The sequence below is a fragment of the Indicator indicator genome, chromosome 1, assembly GCF_027791375.1.
Source record: "Indicator indicator isolate 239-I01 chromosome 1, UM_Iind_1.1, whole genome shotgun sequence".
Classification (NCBI taxonomy): domain Eukaryota; kingdom Metazoa; phylum Chordata; class Aves; order Piciformes; family Indicatoridae; genus Indicator; species Indicator indicator.
The window spans coordinates 92,223,787-92,247,387 of record NC_072010.1 but is presented as its reverse complement, the minus strand read 5'-3'; the positions used below and the strand labels follow the sequence as shown (position 1 = coordinate 92,247,387).

Sequence of the window (23,601 nt, the reverse complement as noted above, 5' to 3'; positions counted from 1 at the left end):
AGTTTTCATTTCAGGTCAGCTGAAATTTTTTTTTTTCATTCTCAACAGGGAAAAAGGGACTGACTAAACAAAAAGTTGCTAAGCTTATCAAAACACATTTTTGTTTTGCTCTCTCTAAATTTACATACAGTGTTTCATGAAATATATTTTTTAAAAAAAAATAAAAATTCACTTCATCTTAGAAAAAATTTTGGAACCAAAACTGTTTTCTGAACTAGGGAAAAATTTCCAAACCGTTTTGGTCAACCTCAAATTGCATTTTCTAGTGAATTAGGTCTCTGTCTGAAAAAATGCTACCCAGCCTTATTTAGAAATTAACAGGAAACCAATAATCACTTCTCTTGTTTCCTAATGGTAGAGGGAGTGGCTGGGAGAACTGGGGTTGTTTAGCCTGGAGAAAAGGAGGATGAGGGGAGACCTTCTGGCTCTCTACAACCGCCTGAAAGGAGGTGGGAGCAAAGTGGATGCTGATCTCTTGTCCTCAATAGCAAGTGATAGAATGAGAGGAACAGCCTCAAGTTGCACCAGGGGAGATTTAGCTTGGCTATTAGAAGAAGCTGCTTCACTGGAAGGGTTCTTCAGGGAGGTGGTTGAATCCCTATCCCTGAAAGTGTTTCTGGGTAGCAGAGATGTGGTGTTGAGGGACATGGGTTAGCAGCAGACTTGGTAGAGTTAGATAATAGTTGGACTCAATGATCTTAAGGGTTTTCTCCAATTGAAATGATTCTGTATGAATTACCTACAGGCTGCAAATGCTGTCATGTCTGTGCGGTTAGCCTGGCACAGAGGCTATGGGGTGGCATTGCCTCCCCTTCCACTGTGTGCTGGGAGAAGTGGGAGTGACTGAGTCTTCTCTGAGGCTACACATGTGGCTATAGGGTCTGCCACTTCTAATAAGCACAGCAGAGGTTATTAACTGCTCAGTAACACTCACCATTTCATATAGTGCTCCACTGCTGTGAGAGGGAACACAGTTGTAACAGGTGTATTGTGAAGGCAAGAGACTGTGAGCTGTTGGTCAGGGGGGTTTCAAGGAAATACCATCCGTCTTCTGCACTAATAGCCCACACAGCATAGCTTCAGTTAAATCAGAAGTGAAACAGGGGACCATGAGAATGCACCAGTATGAGCACTAGCAGCTTGCCTAAGAAAAAGCCTCCATGTCTGGCCAAGCATCTTCAGCAAGAGTGGGGTCAGTATGAGCTGCAGAGGCAAAGGGGCTGTGGGTGGTTGTGGTGCCAACAGTCCAGGGTGATACCCATCCTTGGGACATCAGTGGGAAGGCTGGAAATTCAGACTTTGGAAGTTTCCTTCTTTCCTTCCAGCTCTGACAGTTACCATAGTGACTGGATTGTATAGCGTGTTTCATAGTGATGCTACCCATTTTCTCATGGCATTATCAGAGCTACTTGGCTGTCTCAGTAAAGAGGTCAGCCATTAAGCACAAGTCAGGGAGACTTAAAGTGCTTTCCCTACCGCAGAGGGAAACCTCTTCAGGGTATGTGTGAAACGGTGTTAGCTCTACACAGGGACGGTTTCAGGTGCTGCTGTCTGGGCTGGAGGCTTTCTGGGGGGGAAAAAGGAAGAGCAGGAGTTGAAAAGAGGCTGGTCATAACTCAGAAGTCCCAATTCCACTTGTGGTGGGTCCTGGATGGCTCAACACTGCTATTCTCTGGTCCTCTGTAGGGGTGCATGGTGACTGCCCTTGCAGTTAATGGGATTTGCTTGTTGCTGTTATGAGAGCAAAGAAAAACACATGCACATCTCTTCCTGTAGTTTGTATGCTTCTGAGCCCTCCCAGTGTTCCTCTTGCAGCAAGGATTTTCACTTAGTTTCTACAGCAGTGTTTTTCCTCTCCTCTTTCCAATACAGATGAGTAGGTGCATACACACTTCTGCCAGTGGTTGGGTCTTTAGCAGTAAAAGCTGAGGTTACAAGAACCTAGAGAGCTTACTTTGCATCTGCCTACTTCCTGAAATCCTAGTTTGCATTTTGAAGGTCATAGTATGACAGAGCTTTTGCAGAATTGCCTTCAGCTCCCTTTGGATACAGGGATGTGGTTTAACCTTTGATGGAGCTGTGCCTCTTTGGCAGATGTACCACTGATAAGCACACTCCAGATTAGTTCTTCAGCCTTCCCAAACTTCTCCTCTCTTGTAAGTTTGTTTTGCCTCACTTCTATTTTCAGATTTTCCCATTAGCCTGATAACCATCCCTGACTATATGGTTTCAGGAAGGGAATGCTTTGTCAATACCATAGGCCAAGAAAAGTTAGCTGGACAAAATAATGCCCAGTAGGAAAGTTAATTTTCACTCTTCCTCACTTTTTCCACTGTGTAAAGAAGATCTCAAGACTTTTCATGTAGTAAAGAAGCATCAAAGGAGAATGACTGTGACAGAGAACACTGTTCCCTGGGAATTTGCTCTTGGCCTCACCTTCTCCAGCAGAGCCATTGGGCGGAGCAGCCCTGAAGCTGTTCGGCATTAACAGGGATTGAGCAAGTTCTTCACCAAGGATAGAAGATGGGAAGCATAAGACTGGCTTGTCTCCAATTCTGTTCTCACTCTTGCTCCCACACTGAGGCTGATTCAGTGCTTCCCACCAATCACATAGTGATTTCCATTGCTTTTTTTGTGATGTGCTTTGGAAGAAAGCAGGTAAAGAATGACCCAAGATGCAGAGCTGGGAAGGGGGATCATCAAATCCATTGCATGTGATCTGAACAAAACCACTGAGGTCTCTTGCACAAGAAGCCAGAGACCAGCTGGAAAACCTCAGCATTTCTTGCACTTTGTGTTCCTCTTGTGTACCCCGTAGAAGAGGTGAGGGGGTGCTATAGGATTGTAAATTCTAACTTGCTTCCAACTGCTCAGCTCTCGCTTCCCTGTGCTCCATTGGACATGGGTGATTGCTGAGAAATGTGCCAGATTTGGATCCCATTCAGAAATAAATCCTTCCAGCTGGCCAGAAAAAGAGGCAACAAAACGTACTGGCAGAAAATTCTGCAGGGCTTCCGAGTGTGGGAAATTAGGGGGACCAAGGATGAAAGAAGAGGGACTGACATGACACAGAAAGATCTGTGGGTCATCACAGATTTAGGGGTTGAATGGGAACATTTGAGCTTGTATATGTCACAAACAACCTCAGACTGTGTGATAGAGGAGGTGGGGCTGGGGCTGCTGAGTGCACCCCAAAATGGAGCCGGTGATTTCAGGGCTTTGGTGCTGGGCTTCATGTGCTTGGACTTCTTGTATCCTGTGGTGGAAGGAACATGCCTTTGGGGAAAAGCCAACTGACAGAGAAACCTTCCTTTTACTGCTGAGTCTGGGTGTGCTTGGAGAAGGAGAGAGGTGATGGTATGTGTGTTTAATGGCTGGGAGGATTTTGTGATCCACAGCTCTCCTCTAGTCTGGAGGCCAGGGACAGTGCTTTATCCTTGGTTGCCTGCCCTGAGGATGAGCTTTTCCTCCATTACACCCTCCTTTTGGCAAGAGCTTTCTCTGACTATTCCCAAGGTGCTGTGATTTGTCTCATCTGTGACTGGATACAGAGTGGCCCATGCCTGTTGAAATGCAGGAGTCAGTGCTGGTCTTGCTTTGTTTAAAACACAAAAATAAGAACAAGATGAAGAATTGCAATTCCCAGAAGCCCAGTGATGACAAAAGAGAGCCTGGCCCAGGGCGCTCAGGATCTGGGAAAGAGGGTCATGCCCCAACGAGGACTATGACTTGCGTGTCTGCAAAGCAGTCCTGGCTCCAGACCAGGGAGCAAAGGGAGCTGAGCTGCTGTCTTCTGGTTGTTCTTGAGCAAATCTCTTCCCTTGGGCCTTTCTTTTCCAGTCTGTCATATGAGGAAGATGATACCCATCTCATCCTACAGGTCCTGTGGGACTAGCTTAATCTAGGCTCTTTCATGTGCACTGAGATCCTTCCCTGTGCACAAGGGTTGTTTTCTTACCCAAATGTGGTTAACTGGATTCCTTCCCCTGAGAAGAAATCCTCTACTCCCATGGGACTGAGTCTACCTTGCTCACAGCTGAAGCCTCTCCAGCTGGTTCAGCAGGCACAGATCAGTCTCTTCGCTCCTGTCTTCATGCCTTGCAGGGAGCCTGTGCTAGCAAGAAGGTTCCTGATGGCTACAGAGGAGCTGTGGCAGGAGAGCATTGAGCTCCATCTTCCTGAAGCACTGCAGGGTTGGGTGGAGGGAAGAAGTGCTAAGAGACAGTGCAGTTTTGGGTCATTACATTTTTGAAACTCTGTGTGTGAGGGTTGCTTTGGGCTGAGTGACAGAGCGAGGCTGCAGCTGTGAGTGCTGCCAGGCACAAGCTCTCTTCCTTCTAGCAGCCATTTTCCAGACTTGTTTGCAGTAGAGATTTCCTCTTCCCCAGACTCTCGTGTCATTGTTCCCCTTATGGGGCCTCACCGGTCATTGCCTTGTGGTGGAAAATATGAGGCTGTGGGGGCCAGAGCACAGACATTCCTTCCAGCTTAAAAGGGAAAACAGTCCTCCTGCAGTGGAGTCCCCGAGAGAGGTGTGCCTGGCTCTGTAACTGTTTGCAGCACTGTGCTGTAAGAGAAGTGAGCTGTTTGGCAAAGGCCTTTTCTCCTCATCATTAGGTTGTGAGAAGAAAAGCCTCCTCCCAATTCCTGCTTTCCTTTACTTGCAGCCATCAGCTCCTGCCCGCTTTCTGTGGAATACAAGAAAGCCGTGTCTAGTGTGTCAGGGCTGCAGTCCCTGTCAGGGGTTACTGGTGAGGCAGAACCCTTTGTATCCACTCCACTAATATCCACAGGGCAATAATGCCAAGGCAGTTTCTTTGTAGCAGTTGTAGCATCATCTGATGTCTTAATCTCCTAGACAGAGTCACGAACAAATACCCATAAGCAGGCTGCCATGGGTAGTGTTGTTCTTCGGTGGCCTCCTGCAGAGGTCACCAACTTTATGGGTCCCCTGTCATCACAGAGGTTGATTAGAGCCTTCCCTCTCTCCTGCCTACTACTCTACTATGATGGACATGGCAGGTTCATGGATCATGGACTGAGCAGGCAGAGCCATACACAAATGGGTGAGGTATGGAGTTTGCAGAGAGGGAACCTTCTTGTGAACAAGAGGGCCAATGGTATTCTGGGGTGCATTAAGAAGAATGTGGCTAGCAGGTCAAGAGAGGTTCTCCTTTTTCCCTACTCTGCCCTGGTGAGGCCTCATCTGGACTATTGTGTCCAGTTCTGAGCTCTCCAGTTCAAGAGAGAGAGGAAACTACTGCAGGGAGTCCAATGGAGGGCCATGAAGATGATGAGGGGACTGGAACATCTCTTTAAAAGGAGAGGCTGAGAGACCTGGGGCTGTTTAGCCTGGAGAAGAGAAGATGGTGAGGGGATCTTGTCAATGCTTATCTATATCTAAAGGGTGGAGGTCATGAGGATGGGGCTGGGTTCTTTTCAGTGGTGCTCAGTGATAGGGCAAGGGGCAGCAGGCACAAACTAGAACACACGTAAGGATTCACATAAGGAAAAAATCCTTTCCTTTGTGCCAGAGCACTGGACAAGGCTGCCCAGAGAGACTGTGGAGTCTCCTTCTCTGGAGACTTTCAGAACCTGCCTGGCTGTGCTCCTGTGTGATTTGCTCTAGGTGATGCTGCTCTAGCAGGGGTGATGGTCTTCAGAGGTCCCTTTCAACCCCTACCATTCTGTGATTCATCCAGGTCCCTTCTTCTCTTGCCTAGTTGTCTCTGCATCCCAGTTTCCTGGGAACACACTCTGATTCCAGGCACGGGCAGAGATGTATTACATTAGCAAAAGTCAGCTACCATTAAAGATGCAGCTACTAACCATTCAAAAGCCTTTAAGGACTTTTATTTAGTGAGGCAGTCCTGGATGTCAGCTGTGAATAGGAAGAGATGTGGGGAGGGACTTGGGAGGGAGCGTGTGGGGACTGGGGACTGGTTTGGGACATGTGCTCCTCTGTGGCAGGCATCCCACAGGGACTGTCACAGCTCCCAGCACTGGATGGCAGTTCTCAGCCCTGGGCTGCAGCTGGCTGAAATACCTCAGCAGTGGAAGCTCCAAGGAACAGATGAAAGCAGAAGCGAGATGGGGTCTGTCCTCCAATGCAAGCAAAATGTTGGGGAGGAGAACAAGGGTCAAGGTGGGGAGGGACTGAAGAGGGGCTTAGGTGCAGACCTGCCCCCAAGGGATGCAGGCAGCAGAGCAGTAGTGTTGAGTCTGCTGAGAAAAAAGGCTGAGCCAGAGAGAAGTTTGGTGAGGTTCTGCAAAGGAATTACAGCCTGGTTCCCCAAGGAAGCCGAGCTATGTCAGCAGGCTGGCTGTGCCTGCCTGTCTCTTGCATCCAGTGAGTCTTGAATCTATCCGCCTGTTTCCGCCGCAGCTGATAAAGCAGTGGAGGCCTCCGAGATCATGGTATCCAGCTGGTTTTGTGACTCTAGGTGACTGGCTTAATGAGAGGGGCCTCTGAACACCACCCCCACCCAGGAAGGAGTCCATGCACTGCCCTATAACTACCTGACAGGCAGGCTGTGCAGTGAGAGCTGTTGGAAACTGGACTTCATTAGTTCTGCTGCTCACAGGATGGCTTTAGGATTTAGGGGAGGAGAAATTCTGATTTTTTTTTTTTTTTAATGGTACTGGACCCCTTTGCATCCAGTGTAGACTTCATGCTGACACCCTTCAAGTAGGATATTGTTAGCACTGGGCACATTGTCAAATATGTGTGTGGTCACAGTGCCCTGGGGAGTCCAGCTCTGGTCCAGACTTTGTCTCACAAACATCTCTTATTTTCCTTTTTAACTAACTTACTTGAGGACAGCCTGTTTTCTGGCTTTCTGAGCTGCCCATCAACACTTTTGCTGGTCTGAGCTGCAGGACACATACCATGTGCCTCCCCAGAGAAAAGAGTGTGGGGAACTCCTGGCAAATGGATAGTTACAGAGGGTGCCAGTTAGGAACTGGGTAATACAAGACCTGTGAAAGGGTGCAGCTGGGTCCTGATGTGGTCCTGCACTAGTGGATTTGGCAACTTCTGACAGCAGATTTCCTTCCAGAATAGACAATATGGATCACTCTGCAGCCCACTGTGCCATCCTAATAGTGATGGTGTCCTGGGAGGTGGGTTTCAGCAGAGAGCTGAACTGGGAATCAGATACGGTTCGGTCCCACAATGTTGGGTTTATCTCCATCTTATCTTTGACAACTGCAAGTCAAACCTTCCAAGTTTGACTTAAAAGGTAATTTGTGAGGGGATTTCTTTCAGAGTCTGCAGATGTCCTGAAGCAGTAGCCTTAGGGAAGAGAAATTGCAAAGCTTGCCTTACCTCTCTATTTATGGCACACTCAGTGTCAGGGATGCCTGTTTGTTTCACGCTGATCTGCTTAACTTAGGCTGCTGCCAAATTTTTGCCCCATCACACCAGTATGTTAGAAGATCCAGGGAGCTGCTGCAGGAATTAGGTCAGGTTTGCAGAGATGAACAAGTGCTTTGCTTGTTAGTTGTAAACCATATCAAGGAGACAAAAGGCTGGAGGTGACAGGCTGTGTGCCCCTGTGTGCCCTCCAGTGAACGTGGGATCTGCTCTCCTTGGACCTCTTCTCTAAGGCACACTACTCTCCTGCCTGGAGGCATGCTTGAGTAATGGGATGAAATGCACAAGACAAATTGCTTTCTCTGTGTCATCACTGTACAGGAGTTGCTGTTTTCCTCATCCCTCTGAGCTGCTCTGCTGCCTAACCCTCTTTTTTGGTTATCACAGCACAGTGTAGTACTTCTCTCTCCCAGCCCCATGACAGAAGAGACGTTTGAGAGTCAGGAATGGCTTCTTTCCTTAGCTTTCTGCATCACTAACTTAGGACTTTGTGTCTCCAAATCTTTCTGAGTTGAGAAGACATTGCCAAGACCATAGCTGAATGAAGTGCTAGGTTTCATGGCTGGATGTTGAGTTGGTTTACAAATTGTGCAGGCAGCACTATTTACAGGTGGCATCTTGGTGTGTTCAGAGACCACTTCTATTTATTTGTGTGTCAGACCATGGCAGGGAATAGGAAAAAACAGTGTGGATGGGAAGAAAGGACTGACTGGAATACACAGCTGCAAAGCATGTGTCTTCCTGTCTGCACGGAGGGAGTGTGTTGTGGATTGTACTGATCATATCCAAAACCATCCCCCCCAGCTTTTGCTGCTTCCCTCCCTGAGGTGTGGGAAGCTGTGTGAGTCTTGCAACCCTGCACATAATTTTGGTGCCCTTTTAATTTTGCCTTAATCTGTGTATTACTCAACGTTTGTATGATGCATGGGATTGCCTCCCGGAGGAGGAGGAGCTTCCATTGTTACATCTCTAGAACACTTTGATTTTTCTAGCACATCAGCAAGCGCAAAAATGCAAAGCCTTGATTTTACAGCAAACAGCACAGTGTTACAGAATCATAGAATAGTTTTGGTAGGAAAAGATCTGTAAGATCATCGAGTCCAACCATCAACCCAGCATTACTGTAGCCACTAAACCATGTCCCAAACTGCCACTCTACACATTTTGAACATCTACAGGAATTGTGGCTCCACCATGTTCCTGGAGAGCCTGTTATAATGCTTGGCCATTCTTTCAGTAAAAAATTTTTTCCTAATATCCAATCTAAATATGTCCTGCCACAACTTGAGGCCATTTCCTCTCCACCTATCACTAGTTATTTGGGAGAAGAGACCAACACCCACCTCACTACAATCTCCTTTCAGGTGGTTGTAGAGAGCGAGAAGGCCTCCCCTCAGCCTTTTTCTTCTCCAGACTAAACAATCCCAGTTCCCTCAGCTACTGCTTATAAGATTACATGAGGGGTCAAGTAATTTTTCAGATTTCCACAAACTGATGCCAACAGAGGAAAAATATCTGCAATCACTGCCAATAGCAGAAAAGCTTTTCACTTGTGTCAGTAGGAGCAGGACAGCAGGTAGTAAGTTCTCCAGTGCAGCATGGGCTGCTGAGAAAAAGGCTTCAGAGATCTCCAAGAGGAGATTTTGTATGAAAGGATGTGCAGAAAGCAGAAGAAATCTAAGGTGTGTGATAACTCCTCACCTTGTAGGAGAGGGTGATCTTGCTGCTGCTTTCCTAGAGCATGCATAATAGCAGAAATCCCTGCTGCTCCCCTCAGGCAGTGCAGCACTGTGGACATGCAGCTGCTTGCACAGCTCTTCTCTGCAGGTGGAAGTCTGCTTCTTCACAGAGGTGTTTTGTTGCTGAACTGTTAAAAGTTTCAGCTTTTACAGGCTGGTTGGAAAAGGCCATGTTTCCACCAAGCAACACCAGACAAGTTGTGGCTCCGCAGAGGCTGGAGGAGGCAGCAACCAAGGGAGAACTGCAGTAAGCAGTGCCCTTCCAAAGCCAGGGGTCCATGAGGCCTTTTTTTCCTTCATGTGTGTGGTCACTCGCATCTTGCTGCAGTCCCACCAGCACAGAGCAGAAGCAGCAGTTTGCAAGACATTGGGACCCCATGCAGACTTGCACATGGCGCTGTGTGTTGGCATATTGAGCCATGCTCAGTCCCAGACATCTGGGCACAGGCAGGGGCTGGGAAATGCTCCCAATGTGGGTGCTTACACTATGCTGGAGGCTGGCACTGGTTACTGCTAGTAATGAGAAACAGCCCTTCCTGATGCCTAATTTTAGCTCTCTACCTTGAGGCCCTACATTGCTGGTTGCCATGGTGATGCTGCCTCCGGCTTTCTCACCTCTGGGTGCCTTGGAAATGTCTCTTTTTTCTAATTTCTCTCCAGGAAGCAACATCTGAGGCAAAAGCAGTGCATGTGTCTTACAGTGCTCTCAGCTCAGGTCTTGTGCTTAGCACTTGCCCATTCATGCACAAGAACCCTTCATCTGCATATCACAGTATCACAGTATATTAGAGGTTGGAAGGGACCTCAAGAGATCATCAGGTCCAACCCCCCTGCCAGAGCAGGATCACTTAGGGTAGTCTGCACAGGAATGCATCCAGGTAGGTTTTGAAAGTCTCCAGAGAAGGAGACTCCACAACCTCTGTCTGTGCGCAGCCTGTTCCAGTGCTCCGTCACCCTCACTGTAAATTTTCTCCTCATGTTGAGGTGAAATCTATGTTCAAGTTTGAACACGTTGTTCCTTGTCTTATTACTGTGCACCACTGAAAAGAGCCTGGCCTCATCCGCTTGATCTGTAGGGTTACGCAGTGTCCATTCCTAGCCTCGTTTGGCAGCCAGGCTGGTCCATGCATACATGATGCTGCCTTGCTGCCCTAAGTTTCTGCCAGCTTTCTCCATGGTCTTTGCCTGAGAAGATATCTGGGGAGGTTGTGCTTTTATGGATGCTGTGGGGTGAAGTCAGGAGTGCTCCTGTGCTGTGACAGATGCTCTGGAGTCCAGGCACTCCTTCCTGTCCTGGCTTTGTGCTCCCTGCTTTTACGCCTTCCCATCTCACAGAATCACAGGATGGTAGGGGTTGGAAGGGACCTTTGAAGGACATCTAGTCCAACCTTCCTGCTAACATGTCCAGGTGAGTTTGGAGTGCCTCCAGAGAAGGAGATGCCACAGCCTCTCTGGACAGCTTGTTCCAGTGCTCTGCCAACCTCAAAGTGAAGAATTTTTTCCTTATGTTTAAATGGAACCTCCTGTGTTCCAGTTTGTGACCATGGTTCCTTGTCCTGTCGCTTTACACCGCTGAGAGGAATCCGACTCCATCCTCATGGCACTCACCCTTTAGATACTGATAAGCATTAAAGAGATTCCTCCTCAGTCTCCTCCAGGCTAAACAGCCCCAGCTCTCTCAGCCTTTCCTCGTAAGGTAGACGCTCTAGTCTCATCATCATCTTGGTGGCTCTCTCGGCAGCAGAAGAATGAATGAAAGCATTGGCCAAGCAGGGAGAGCTTAGGCATCTTACCCAAGGCAGAAGAGAGGAACTGCTGTGTCACTGCTTGTGGCAGTGTAAATGCCACCCTGCGGCAATGAACAATGACTTCTGCCCTTGCCCTTCCGCCTGCTGGAGCATGCTCTCCAGGGATGAGTGACACTTCCCAAGCTCACAGTGACAGAAAAGACAGTGGCAGCTCATAGGGAGAAAGCAATGTTAAAAACCATGATTCCAGCTCCCAAATCCTGAAATGAATTTAAGGGTAATGACATTGAAATGCTGTGGAGACTTTTGTGTGTGTGACCTTGCATTTAAACCTTTGCATTTCTTCTTTTCGAGCTTTCAGGTGGTAGCTGCAAGAATAAGCTCCTTAATACTGAAGTGGCAGCTGCCATCCCCGTTCGCTTTCACGACTCCTGTAGATGGAGCTTTATAAAGACCAAACATGACAAGGTCTAAGATAGGATCAGAATATCTGTCAAAAGAAACTAGTGTGGCTGACAGCATCTGGAAGAGAGATGAGAATCAGGAGTGAAGATCATAAAGCCTCATTCACAGACCCCCACTGTACTGGTCCATTTGTCCACTGCCAACACTGTTACACTTACAGAACACACTGGAGACTCAAGATGTTTGATGGGGGAAGGCAGTCAGGAGCTGCTAGAGAGACCTCCCACCCTGCCATATGCCATGAACCACCTTAGAGCTGTGTGGCTCTGAGGAATACCAAGTGGTGGCAACTGCTTACTTCATTGGTGTGCAGGCTGGTGGAGGAAAATGTTTCCGGCCCTTGAAGGAGATGAAGGCAGGATCTGCAGCAGCTGCTGATGCCTGGCAGAGGAGCACAATGGGTCAGGTTGCAGATGCAGCGTTGGGTAGGTGTAGGCTAGCAGAAGTGATGTCTGGTGAAGGATGGAGGGCTCAGGCATTGTGGGAGGAGGGCATACTAGTATAAGGGGCTATGTTTCATAGCTGGTGAATGTATGGTTTGTGGGTGAGCATTGCAAGGGTGGGGGGCTCTCAGAACTGGAGTGGAAGCTGAGAGCTGCTTTCACTGAAGGTGAATCTATTGCCCAGCCTGGTAACTCCTATTATGGCTGCTGCTGCTGGGAGGGAAGGGGGATGAGCAAGCTGAGTCTGAGAAATCCTGCCAGAGTGAGAGGGCAGGCAGGCAGAGCAGCTTGATTCCTTTCTTTCACTGGCAAACCTCTGGGGTGGAGACAACCATGCCAGGACCTGGCAACCAGCTCTGACCCACTGCCAGTGTATGACAGCTTAAAACAATAAAAAGAAGCAACTGGAAAACCATATTGCTTTGATTAATAAGAAAACTCAGAGTAATGTGGTCCTTTAGCCTAGCAGGAGGCTCTTCTGACCATGTCACCCTGCCAGCATTCCCACTCAAGGTCCCAGTGGGAGAGCTGCATGATGGCTCCTGGGCTTCAGCTGTACAAGGAGTGAGCTGTGGCCAGAACAGCTGCATCTCAAGCCTGGTCTCCAGCAAGCTGTTGAGGGGCAAAGAAGTCTTGCAGCTTGGTTCCTGCTGATACCTGCTTGGTTCCTGCAGCCACCTGCCAACACTGGCTGCAGTTGTAGTAGTGCCTTAAGCCTCAGACCAGGAGGCAAAAGCCAGGTTTGGCATCAGGGACATGGCTGGGAACTTGCTGCTGGCAATTCTGCCTGACCATGGGTAAAGGGAGGCAGAGTAGTGCCATCTATTGCCAGGCACCTGGATTACAAACCTTGGTGGGTGAGTGATGGTGGTTAAAACCTGTGGCTAGCTCTTTTTTTCTCTGGTCTTTGACTCAGTGAGGGGATGCAGAGGTTGTTTGAAACTTTTTAAATGGATCAGCACTTCCAATCAGAGAGTCTTTTTGGTTGGAAAAGATGTCTAAGATTATCATGTCCAATCATTAACTCTACCAAGCCTGGTGCTAAATCACATCCCTCAGCACCACATCTCTGTGTCTTTGAAACACCTCCAGGGATGGGGATTCATCCACCTCTCTAAGAAGCTTATTCCAGTCTTTGAGAACACTTTCAGTGAAAAAGTTTCTTCTGATATCCAAACTAAATCTCCCCTGGTGCAATTTGATGACATTTCCCTTTCCTCCTACAACATTTTACTAGGGGGAAGAGACTGATACCCACCTGTCTCCAACCTCCTTTCAGGGAGTTTTAGAGAGCAAAATGGTCTCCCCTCAGTCTTTGCTTTCTACAGTCTAAACAACCCCAGTTCCCTCAGCCACTCTTCACCAGACCTGTTCTCCAGACCTTTCACCAGCTTCATTGACCTTCTCTGGACATGCTCCGGCAACTCTATGTCTTTCTTGTAGTGAGGGCTCCAAAACTAAACCCAGTACTCAAGATGTGGTCTCATCAAGCCCAAGTACAGGAGCACAGTGCACTTCCCTGGTCCTTCTGGTCACACTGTTCTTGATTCAGGCCAGGATGCTGTTGGCTTTTTTGGCCACCTAGGCACATGACAGCTCATCTTCAGCTGGCTGTTGATCAACACCGCTAGGACTTCCTGTGCTGGGCAGCTTTCCAGCCGCTCTGTCTGCAGCCTGGAGTTTGTTAGGTTGTTGTGACCCAAGTGCAGGACTCAGCACTTGGCCTTGTTGAATCTCATACAGTTGGTCTTGGTTCATTGTTCCAGCCTGTCCAGGTCCCTCTGCAGAGCCTTGCTGCCTTCGAGCAGATCAACACTCCCACTCAATTTCGTGTCATGTGCAGACTTACTGAGGGTGTATTCAATCCTCTCATTCAGATCACTGATAAAGATATAAAGAGGCTGAGGGAGCTGAGGTTGTTTAGCCTGGAGAAGAGGAGGCTCAGGGGTGACCTCATTGCTCTCTACAACTACCTGAAGGGAGGTTGTAGCCAGGTGGAGGTTGGTCTCTTCTCCCAGGCAACCAGCAGCAGAACAAGAGGACACAGTCTCAAGTTGTGCCAGTGGAGGTATAGGCTGGATGTTAGGAGGAAGTTCTTCACAGAGAGAGTGATTGCCCATTGGAATGGGCTGCCCAAGGAGGTGGTGGAGTGCCATGGTCTAGTTGATTGCTTAGGGCTGGGTGATCGGTTGGACTGGATGATCTTGGAGGTCTCTTCCAATCGGGTTGATTCTATGATTCTGTGATTAAAGGACCCCAGTACTGAGCACTGGGAAACACTGCGTGTGACTGGCTGCCAACTAGATTTAATTCCATTTACTACCACTCTTTGGGCCTGGCCCAAAGACTCAGTCGCCTATAGCGTGTTTTAGGTGTGTAAGTGTGTACAAATCCTGGGAGGATTTGTATTTTCTTTGTGCTTTTTGAAAAATGTATTATTCTCTTTTCCTGCCCTAAGTCGTGTGAAGTTGCTTTGTGCAGGGAAGCATTCACATTGCACCATCCCCAGAAGCACCTAGATCATTTGCCCCAGTCTTCTACCAGAAGGCAGCTAAAGAGAGGTGCACGCAGTAGAAGGGGCTGAGCCTCTTTCATAGGCTCAGAAATGATATGTGAAAGGAGGACAAAGGAGCAGTGGGAAGATAACTGACTCTCTTCATAGGGTGAGCAGGCCTGGGACACAGTGTCCAGTTCTGAGCTAAGACTGGTGTGTCTGAATACTATATTTTTTTTTACAGCAGCAAGATAGGAACGTTTGCAGAGAGTAGGAAAGGTGATTGTTGATGTGTGAACATGGAGGGAATCCTGCAGTGCTTTGAAAAGACCTTCTTGGGTTTGATGAATGTGCAGTAGGCCAGCAGACAAAATATTATGGAGACCAGGGCAAGGTCATTCAGTAAGTGATTTGGCTGTTGCTGTGGGATGTTCAGTAAAGAAAACAACTCAATGTGAAATGGGGGTTTGAAAGCTCCTTTTTGATCACCTGCTTTCAAAAGTATAGGATGGAATGTACAAAGCCCAAATGAGCAGAGGTCAAAAGTAATACTCGAGACGGTAAGAAAGTCTTTGTGTGCTAAGAGAGAGGAGTCATGGCAGACGTGGTTTGACCTATTCTGCTGATCATTTTACATTCCTCACTCTTCTGTCTCTGACAGAAAGCTGCTGAGGAAGCCAGTTGGCTAGACTCAGCTTGATACTTAATGTACAGGTGGAACATGTTAGATGAAATGAGTCACAAAGGAAGTTAATGACAAAGCATGGAACTAAACCAGGATCTCCCAGGTCTGAACCCCTGGAACCATTTTCTATTTTGCAAGTCTAAGAAAAAAAAAGACATGGCAGTTTTATTGAAAACCTGATGAGCCTGTGGAAATCTTCCTTGCTAGGTGTCACCAGTTTGGGAACACAATGGGATTGAAAAAAAAAGGATTTGACAGTTACCTAAACAGCAAGATTACTTGTGATGACTTTTGCTAGGAGTAAAGTGTATAAGTTGTGTTGCAAGGCATAAGTCAACTGCTGGCTCTCAGAAATCAGGAAATCTTTTCTCTGTGTGGTTATTGTATAATTATCTCTAACAGTGTTTATTCCTTTGAAGTGTATTTCTTCTACCTGTTTGGTGTCACACCTTTCTCCAGGGTTATGGTTGCCTTCTTAAATATCTTAAGCAAAGACATTTCTGCTCTCTACCCTCCATGAAAAAAAATTTGAAGGCAGCAGTCTTTGACATCATAGAATCATAGAATCAGGCAGGGACACCTCACACTAGATCAGGCTGGCCAGAGCCTCATCCAGCCTGGCCTTAAACACCTCCAAGGTTGGGGCCTCAACCACCTCCCTGGACAACCCATTCCAGGCTCTCACCACTCTCATGGTGAAGAACTTCTTCCTCACATCCAGCCTCAATCTCCCCACTTCCACCTTTATTCCATTCCCCCTAGTCCTATCACTACCTGATATCCTAAAAAGTCCCTCCCCAGCTTTCTTGTAGGCCCCCTTCAGATACTGGAAGGCCACAATAAGGTCACCTCGGAGCCTTTTTTTCTCCAGACTGAACAGCCCCAACTCTTTCAGTCTTGCCATTCATGCTAGGCCTTTCTTTTGCTTGTGTTTACTCCATCTGTCCTTGGTGATTGTCTGAGAATTACCTCAAGGAAGCTCTCTGTTGCGGGGGCTATAGCCCTAGCCCTTGTGTCTGCTCCTTGTTGTTCTCTGAGCTGTCCATCTATTGTAGTCATGTCTCTCTTGTTCTGTAACTTGTGCCTTACTACCTTGGTTCTCTTTGATCCAGTCTGCAAAGTAAATGTGCTACTTTTTAAAGCTGTATTGCTGCTTTTCTGGGTAACTTGAATATATTTTGTCTCTTAATTTGTATCTTTCAGGAGGAACCAAGGAGCAAATCCAAGATCTGTGCTAATGTTTTCTGTGGAGCTGGGCGGGAGTGTGCAATGACTGAGAAGGGAGAGCCAACCTGCCTCTGCATTGAGGTACGGGGGCAGCACAGGTTCTGTGGGAGCAGGTGTCACCACCATCACCTTTTAGCTGGGTTTCAGTTGCTGACGGATCCCATGACGGATTGAGATATTGGAGTAGCTGCTAATTTCCCTTGGCTCTTCAAACAGCAGGGCCTTTTCCAGTGTGTGTGTGTGTGTGTGGGAACAGCCCCATAGGGTAGATATTTTCTGGAGCTTGCAGCTGTGCTGCTTGCTCAACTGCCTAGTGTCTTCACATTCACAGGAGACTTGGCTGGAGGTCTTTTGTTGGGAAAGCCCAGTAGGGTATTGATATGCAGCTGGCTTTGGAGGACACTCTAGGGAATGGTCTGTGAGCTTCAAGGCAGCCTGCCCTCACTGGTGTCTTGTTTGAGGAGGTTTACAAGCACCCTACTAAAAATCAGTTTTTGTAAAATGGAAATAATTGTGGTAGAGTGCTGGGAGGATGAATAGCTTCATCCAGCGGGGAGTCAGAGATGATTAGAAGAGTCTTTCCCAGATGTGGAGACACAGTGTCTCCCTGCTCCATTCTGCCCTGTGCTTTCAAACCATTCTTGCCTGGCTCCTGGGATGGTGCCTGTGGCTCTTTGTTTCCACTTCTCTCAAAGCCTGCAGTTCTGATGCAGCCAGCCTGGGCACTGGAGAATGAAATGCCCCATAAGCAGGAAGAGAGTCTTAGCATGCTGGGCAGACTCGGCCAGACTGAAAGGGAGAGGAAAAAGAAACTCACAGCCTGAACTCACAGCACTGAATTCTCCCTCTTGCTCATGACCAATGGCTTCTGCATTTGGTTGCAGAAAGGTGGGCAGAGCCTACAAAGAGATGCACTAGAGATGAGCAAGCAGAGATGCACAAAACAGATTGTCAGAAACACCTCCAGGCGGGCACATCCATGGCACCCAAAGAAGCAGCTGCAGGATTACTATTTATGCTGGGCACTGGTTTTTCCACTGGGCTTTGCTTTCAGGAAGTGTCCTGTTGGTGATCACAGAGGCTGAGGTAAAATGAAGCCTTTGAACCCTCATCCACAGACTTACACTTGCAGGTTTTTCTGGGGTGATGATGAGTGGCTTCAACCCGTTTCAAGCATCTGTCAGGCCAAGGGGACTGTGCCAAAGGCTTCTGTTGTGTTGGCCTAATGCTGGGACTCACCTGTCTCTGCCTAGCTGTCCTGAAGAGGCAGGTAAAATGGTGTCTTCTCTGGCTCTATCACAGAAATGCAAACCTCACAAGAGGCCTGTGTGTGGTAGCAATGGCAAGACATACCTGAACCACTGTGAGTTGCACCGTGATGCCTGCCTCACTGGCTCCAAGATCCAGGTGGATTATGATGGCCACTGTAAAGGTAAGCACGGTGAAGAGGGCCAGCTGCAATCTGAGAGAGAATCAGAAGCCAAGCATGATGGCAAGGCAGAGGCCTCACCAGCCAGGACCTTGCTCCACAGTCACTGAGTGGGGTAAACTGGGCATGCCTGAGAATGAAAACTAGGTTCAACCAAGAGTCCCAAGTCACCGGGGAAGTTTCTGGTGATGAAACAGGTCTGAATTGAAGCCATGAAATCAAGTGTGATGATAGTAACCAGAATCAGGCACAGGGCAGTAACCACCAGATAAGTCTGGAGGGATGCAGTCTATAGCAGGTCTGAGATCAAGGTGGGAAGAGTCACCAGTTAAGGGCCTAGATAAACAGTCTTTGGCAGGTATCAGAATGGTTCCAACAAGGCTGGAGACAGACATACCTACAGCATAATCCCAGGCAAGGACTAGGGGCTGAGACATTGGTTGAAATGGAGCCACTGGGCTTGTGGGTAGAGAGGGTGGATAGAAGCCCTAGGTGAGGTTGGCAGGGTCATTAAAACCTTCATTAGGGTACTCAGAACCCTGACACCTTGGTCATGGTGGGATCTTGGAGCTACTGTTTCGCAGGGTTTCTGGGAAGGGGGGGCATTGGCAACTTCATGCTGCTGCCTGCTTCTCTCTGAGCTTGTGGATTCAGCCAGGCAGGTGTCTCGGTCTCCCTGCTGAGGAAAGGTCAGACCACCAAAGCCTAGACTGCCATCTGAGTTCATGAGGAACCACAAGAACTTCAGGAGCAAGGATTTTTGCCTCAACAGTGGGTCTGTTTAACTTACCCCACACCAGCCACATAATAAAAGAGTGTTTCCTTATGTTCAGAGAGAATTTCATGTATTTAAGTATGTGCCTGCTGCCACTTGCCCTGTTACTGAACGCCATGAAGAAGAGTTTGGCTTAGTCTTATTCATTCCTTCCCATCAGATTTATAAACATCGATGAGATCGCCCCTGAGCCTTCTCCAATCTAAACAGTCCTCAGTCTACCCATGGGCTGACAGATGTTCCACTCCCTTAATCGTATATGTGGCCCTGATGTTTCCAAAGACTCTTGGGTTACTCTGCTTTTGCCCAAGCAGCACCTGGGGTGGGAAGAGGTTTGTGTTGCTTCGTGTTTCATCGGAAATGTTGTCTCCTGTCTTTGATTAACAGAAAAGAAGTCTGAGAATCCAGCTGCAAGTCCAGGTGAGAAGACATCATCTTGCTTGGCTGGGGATTCTATGCCTTTGGGAAATGAGTTGAGGAAGGAGGTCTGCTGGGGGATGTGCACAGCTCTATGTAAAAGTCATACCTCTTGCTCTGGCTGTAGCACAGTCTGAGTTGATGAATCAACTGAAATATGATTGCTCAGGTCTTTACACCTTGATAGCTTTCAGAGTTCCTACATCTTCAGTGTGCTGGGCTGTCTCAGGGATTCTTGAGCATGCAGAAGGTGCAACAATACCAAGTTTGCCTCTAGGGACACAGGCCGTGTTCGTCACATAGACTGAGAGAGGAGATGTTCTTTCATATAGTTCATTGGGGATCTAAGACACAGTAACTGTGGAGCTATGTCCCTAACTCCAAGAGCATTCTTTTGAAATGACACTGCTTCAGGAGTGGTTAACCAGTGGGTGTAGAGGCAGAGAGACAGCACTGTGTCATGAATGGGACATTGTCTGGGGAGTCAGGAGTTGTAGCTCAACCACCTCTCCCATCAGCCAACAAGTCGTCTTGATTTCCTGTGCCTGATTTCTCCTCTTTTGCATTGCCTTGTGTAGTTAGCCTATAAATTTTGGGGCCATGGCCTGTGCTTCATCAGAGGATCCATTTTTCCATCCATGGCCTCTCACAGCTGGAGCTGTACAATCATCAGCTTGAGCTGCCTAGGACATGAGAGCAAACCCTTGTACAGGCATAAAGGAAAGGACCATGTCAGGGCATGGCCACCACCTCAAAGTAATTTCAAGGAAGTGCACATTAAATATGCAAAATCCCTGCAGGTTTTTCTTTCATCTGTCCATCCACTTGCAATTGTAGTCACTGGATTCAGAAGTAGGTCTGTAGTGCAAGTGACACAAATGCACACCAATTGCCTTTCTGGCTCCACTGACCTGTGGGCAGGTGTTACAACTCATGGAAGCCAGATCAAAGGTTTCAGTTTTGCTTCTAAACACATATTTCAGTGTTAGCATACAGGGTGATAGCCACTGAGAGAAACCTGTTACTGTGGAGAGCACTGTGAACAAGTCCAACTTGACTCCCTATTTCTCATCAGAGTGGGCAAGTCAGGGCTTTGAAGAAATTAAATCTCCTGAGATAGTCTTTGCCCTTGCAGAGGATGGAGGTTTTGGTACCTGAGGGTAGTCTGGGGACGCTGCCATCAGGGCCAGTCAGTCACCTTTTTCCATCTATCACTTCAGACCAAGAGTCAACCCTGGGTTGTTACTCCACAGACTTTGAGGATGGGAAGGCAGAAGGGATTTGGCAGGAGTGTCGTTTTCCGGCCTTGCCACACGGTGTCGCCCACAGCCCGTCCACTGCTCAGTGTGCAGCACCTCTGCTTTCATCTGCCTATGGCACGTCTCCAAGGATGGAGCTGCCTGCAACTTGCCATCAGGGCTGGCTCACTGCTTTTTTTATTGCCAGCTGTCTGCCTGTGGTCTCCCTGTCAGCTTCATTTCTCTCACTCTTGCTTTTTTATTCTGTTACACCTTCTCCCATAACAGTGGTCTGCTACCAGTCAGACAGGGATGAGCTTCGTCGCCGAGTCATCCAGTGGCTGGAAGCTGAGATCATTCCAGATGGATGGTTCTCCAAAGGCAGCAACTACAGTGAAGTCCTGGACAAGTATTTCAAGGCAAGTAGAGAAGTGCCTGGCTCAGGGCAGGTAAACATTCCTTGTCCTGTCACTGCAAAGCAGCCCTCACCCAAGGAGCTCCAGTGCGTGGTGAGCGTGTCAAGCTGTGGGACAGAAAGGCCTGGTGTGTCTCGCAGCATGACATGTTACAGGCTGCCTGCAGCAGCTGCTGATGGAGCCACTGGCATAGCTGTGGGACAGCCCTTCCCTGGGGAAAAGGAGGTCAGGTCAGGTTTGCCTGTGGCAGCAGAGAAAAGAACTGGTCTCAGGGGGAGTGAAGATAGCCAGAGGTGAAAAGATGGGTGAAAGTGCTGGAAATGCAAGTAGAAGGAGCAGGAGGCTGGAGCAGAGGCAGCTGGTACTTTGTTCCAGGCAGTCCCAAGGCCATGCTGAGGGGGAATAGGGGATGCTTGAGGGCTTCAAGTGGAATATTTGCTTGCAAGGAATATGGCCCAGTTGTGGCCAAGAGCTGGCAGTTACAAATGCTCTGCAAAGAAAGCAGAGCCACCCATGAGTCTCGAGCCCTGCAATAACCCTGTTCTTCCCTCCTCCCTGTCAGTCTGCCCATCTCCACCCCCTTTTGTAACCAGCATATCACAGCTTCTTCCATGCTTCTGCCACACGCACTGCTTCATCCCTCCCCTTCATGCACAACTCCTGAGAAAGACTTCAAAGCCTTCAGAACAGAGCTGGACGAGCAGGTGGGGAAAAGGGGAGAGTGTTTAAATCATAAGCTGTTGATGGTGAGAGGTGCCTGACAGGAGTTAGCGCTGGGAGCATTTGCCATGGCAATGGTACCACCTGGTGAGACAGAGGAGCTGGTCCCTGGGCTCCAGAGAGCTTCTTTGCTTTTGTAGCCATTAATGCTGCTCCTTCTGTGGAAAGCCACTTCTGGCTTACTGCCTCAGGCACCCCCACTAGCACCTGCCAGCACCAGAAAGCTGCTCCGGTCCTGCAAAGCAGAGCTACTCAGTCCCTCCCCCTGCAAGCATCTCCAGAAGCCTTCACAGAGAGCCTCTCTAGACCATGGGCTTTGCCATGAGCCAGCCACAAGCTTTCTCTACCACCATGGCACAGCCTGGTCACCTCCACCATCCCCATGCCCATCCATGCCCTGGAGTCAACCTGTGGCCATAGATTAGAGACAGAGCCTCATGGGGAGACCTCCTTGCTCTCTACGACTGCCTGAAAGGAGGCTGGAGCAAGGTAGGGGTTCGTCTCTTCTCCTTGCTAACAAGTGATAGGAAATGGCCTCATTGCTCCAGGGGAGGTTTAGGATTGGATATTAGAAGGAACTTCTTTACTGAGAGGGTTTTCAAACACTGGAACAAGCTCTCCGGGCAGTTAGTTGAATCCTCATCCCTGAAGGTATTTCAAAGATGCAGAGATGTGGTGCTGAGAGACATGGTTTAGCACCAGCCTTGGTAGAGTTAGATAACGGTTGATCTCCATGATCTTAAAGGTCTTTTCCAACCAAAAGCAATGCTATGGTTCTGTCTATGATCTCTTTATTGTCCCCTTTTTCCTGGAGCACCAATCCCAGACAGAAGTGGGTGAAAGTTTCTATGACAAAGCATTTTCTCAGCCCAAAGGGGGAATTTCCTTCTCTGTTGGGTGATAATCCACCATATCAACAATCCTTAAGGCTTTGAAATACTTTTAAAGCAGAATTCAAAGCTTGAAACAACTTGAGATACATCTAAGAAAAGTAAACTAAGTGGGTTCAAACACACAAAAATTTGTTCAACCAGTGAGGGCCTGCTGTCGCTTAAGGAATTCTGCCATGCCCACTCCTCATTCCCACTCTGCAAATGGCCTAACTCCTACCCTGCAGGTTAGAAACGCTGAAGACAAAGATGTCACGAAGCTTTTCCCTTTTCTCCTCGATGGGGAGGTTTGTATGTGTGTCAGTAAGCTGTTTACCTCCTGGAAACCTGACTTGGGTGGATCACTGGGATGTGGGTTGTACATCAGGCAGGCCATGACCTCGAAGGATGTTATCTAAAGATGAGTGAGACTGGTAGCAGGAAGCTGCTCTGTTTCGGAGGGTCTCTGGGGGAACATGTAAATGCAGACCATAGCATTGAAATGCAGGAAATCTAGCTTAATTGAGTCTGAGTCATTGAGGGAGCTGCAGCCACTTCCACAAGGAATAGCGGGACGAGAGGCTTCAAAGTCCAGTAGAACGGAAACACGTTGGTGGAGCAGTTAGGTGCTGTCTACAGTGTGTGAGTAGTTTTCCTAGACCAACAGGTTTCTACTAAGCCACATAGAGGTAACAACAGGTGGTGTCTCTTCCAGCATTTCTGGAAGCACTGCATGAGGAGACAACAGTAACCTGCCCCAAGTCACACAGCAAAAATTAGCCAGCAGCAGTCTGCGTGCAGAATTCATTTTCCCTTCACTGCAATGCAGCTGTCTGTGAGAGGGCCCGGCAGTTCCTGCTGAGTGCCCAGCACTGTGATATTGACATCTCCAAACACGAAGGGGCTAAAAATCCTGGTCTTCAGTGCCAGGAGTCCTGTCCAGACCCTAAAAAGTTGGTGGTGAGGTGCTGTGCTGTTTCATTAAATTGTTTCTTCTTTGGGATCAGCTGAAAATTGCTTTGCATGATTTTCATTGTCACAGTCCACGCAGAGCTTTGGATTTGCACAGATTGGAAAACTGACACCTCCTTGAATGCAACTGGTCTGCTTAAAAGCAGGAGATATATAAGAAGGCTAAGAGCTGGCTGGAACAAAAAGAAATGGGGTTAGAGCCATAAATCAAGCAGCAGGAAGTGAATGAGAGGCAGTGTATTTTATCAGTGAGAGGAAGGCTAGGTTCCCGTCTCCCAGTTCTGATGCTAGTATGGATATGTTGCTGGTTTCTTCTGAGCCTCTGTTCTTTGTGCAGAACAGGGATGATGCAACCTGTTTCACTTAAGCTTCAAAAATGTTAAGTACAAATGGAAGAGGAAGAAGAGAAGGGGTATCCTGAACCGATAAATCAGACCCTCTCACATCCTCCCATCTTTCCCTGCAGAGCTTTGATGATGGCGATTCTCGCTTGGATTCCACTGAATTCCTGAAGTTCGTGGAGCAGAATGAGACTGCTGTCAACATCACCACCTACATGGACCAGGAGACCAACAAGCTGCTCAGGTGG

At 48.2% G+C, this 23,601-nt stretch overlaps 1 protein-coding gene across 1 annotated transcript in view; it reads left to right on the top strand.

Moving 5' to 3' along the window:
- Positions 1–23,601, top strand: part of FSTL1 (follistatin like 1) — a 59,085-nt gene that overhangs the window by 31,282 nt on the left and 4,202 nt on the right. Inside the window, exons 3-7 of the mRNA XM_054388015.1 lie at positions 16,153–16,257; positions 17,479–17,608; positions 18,768–18,800; positions 20,324–20,454; positions 23,479–23,597. Of these exons, the coding sequence (XP_054243990.1) occupies positions 16,153–16,257; positions 17,479–17,608; positions 18,768–18,800; positions 20,324–20,454; positions 23,479–23,597 (518 nt within the window). The remainder of the gene's footprint in view (positions 1–16,152; positions 16,258–17,478; positions 17,609–18,767; positions 18,801–20,323; positions 20,455–23,478; positions 23,598–23,601) is intronic.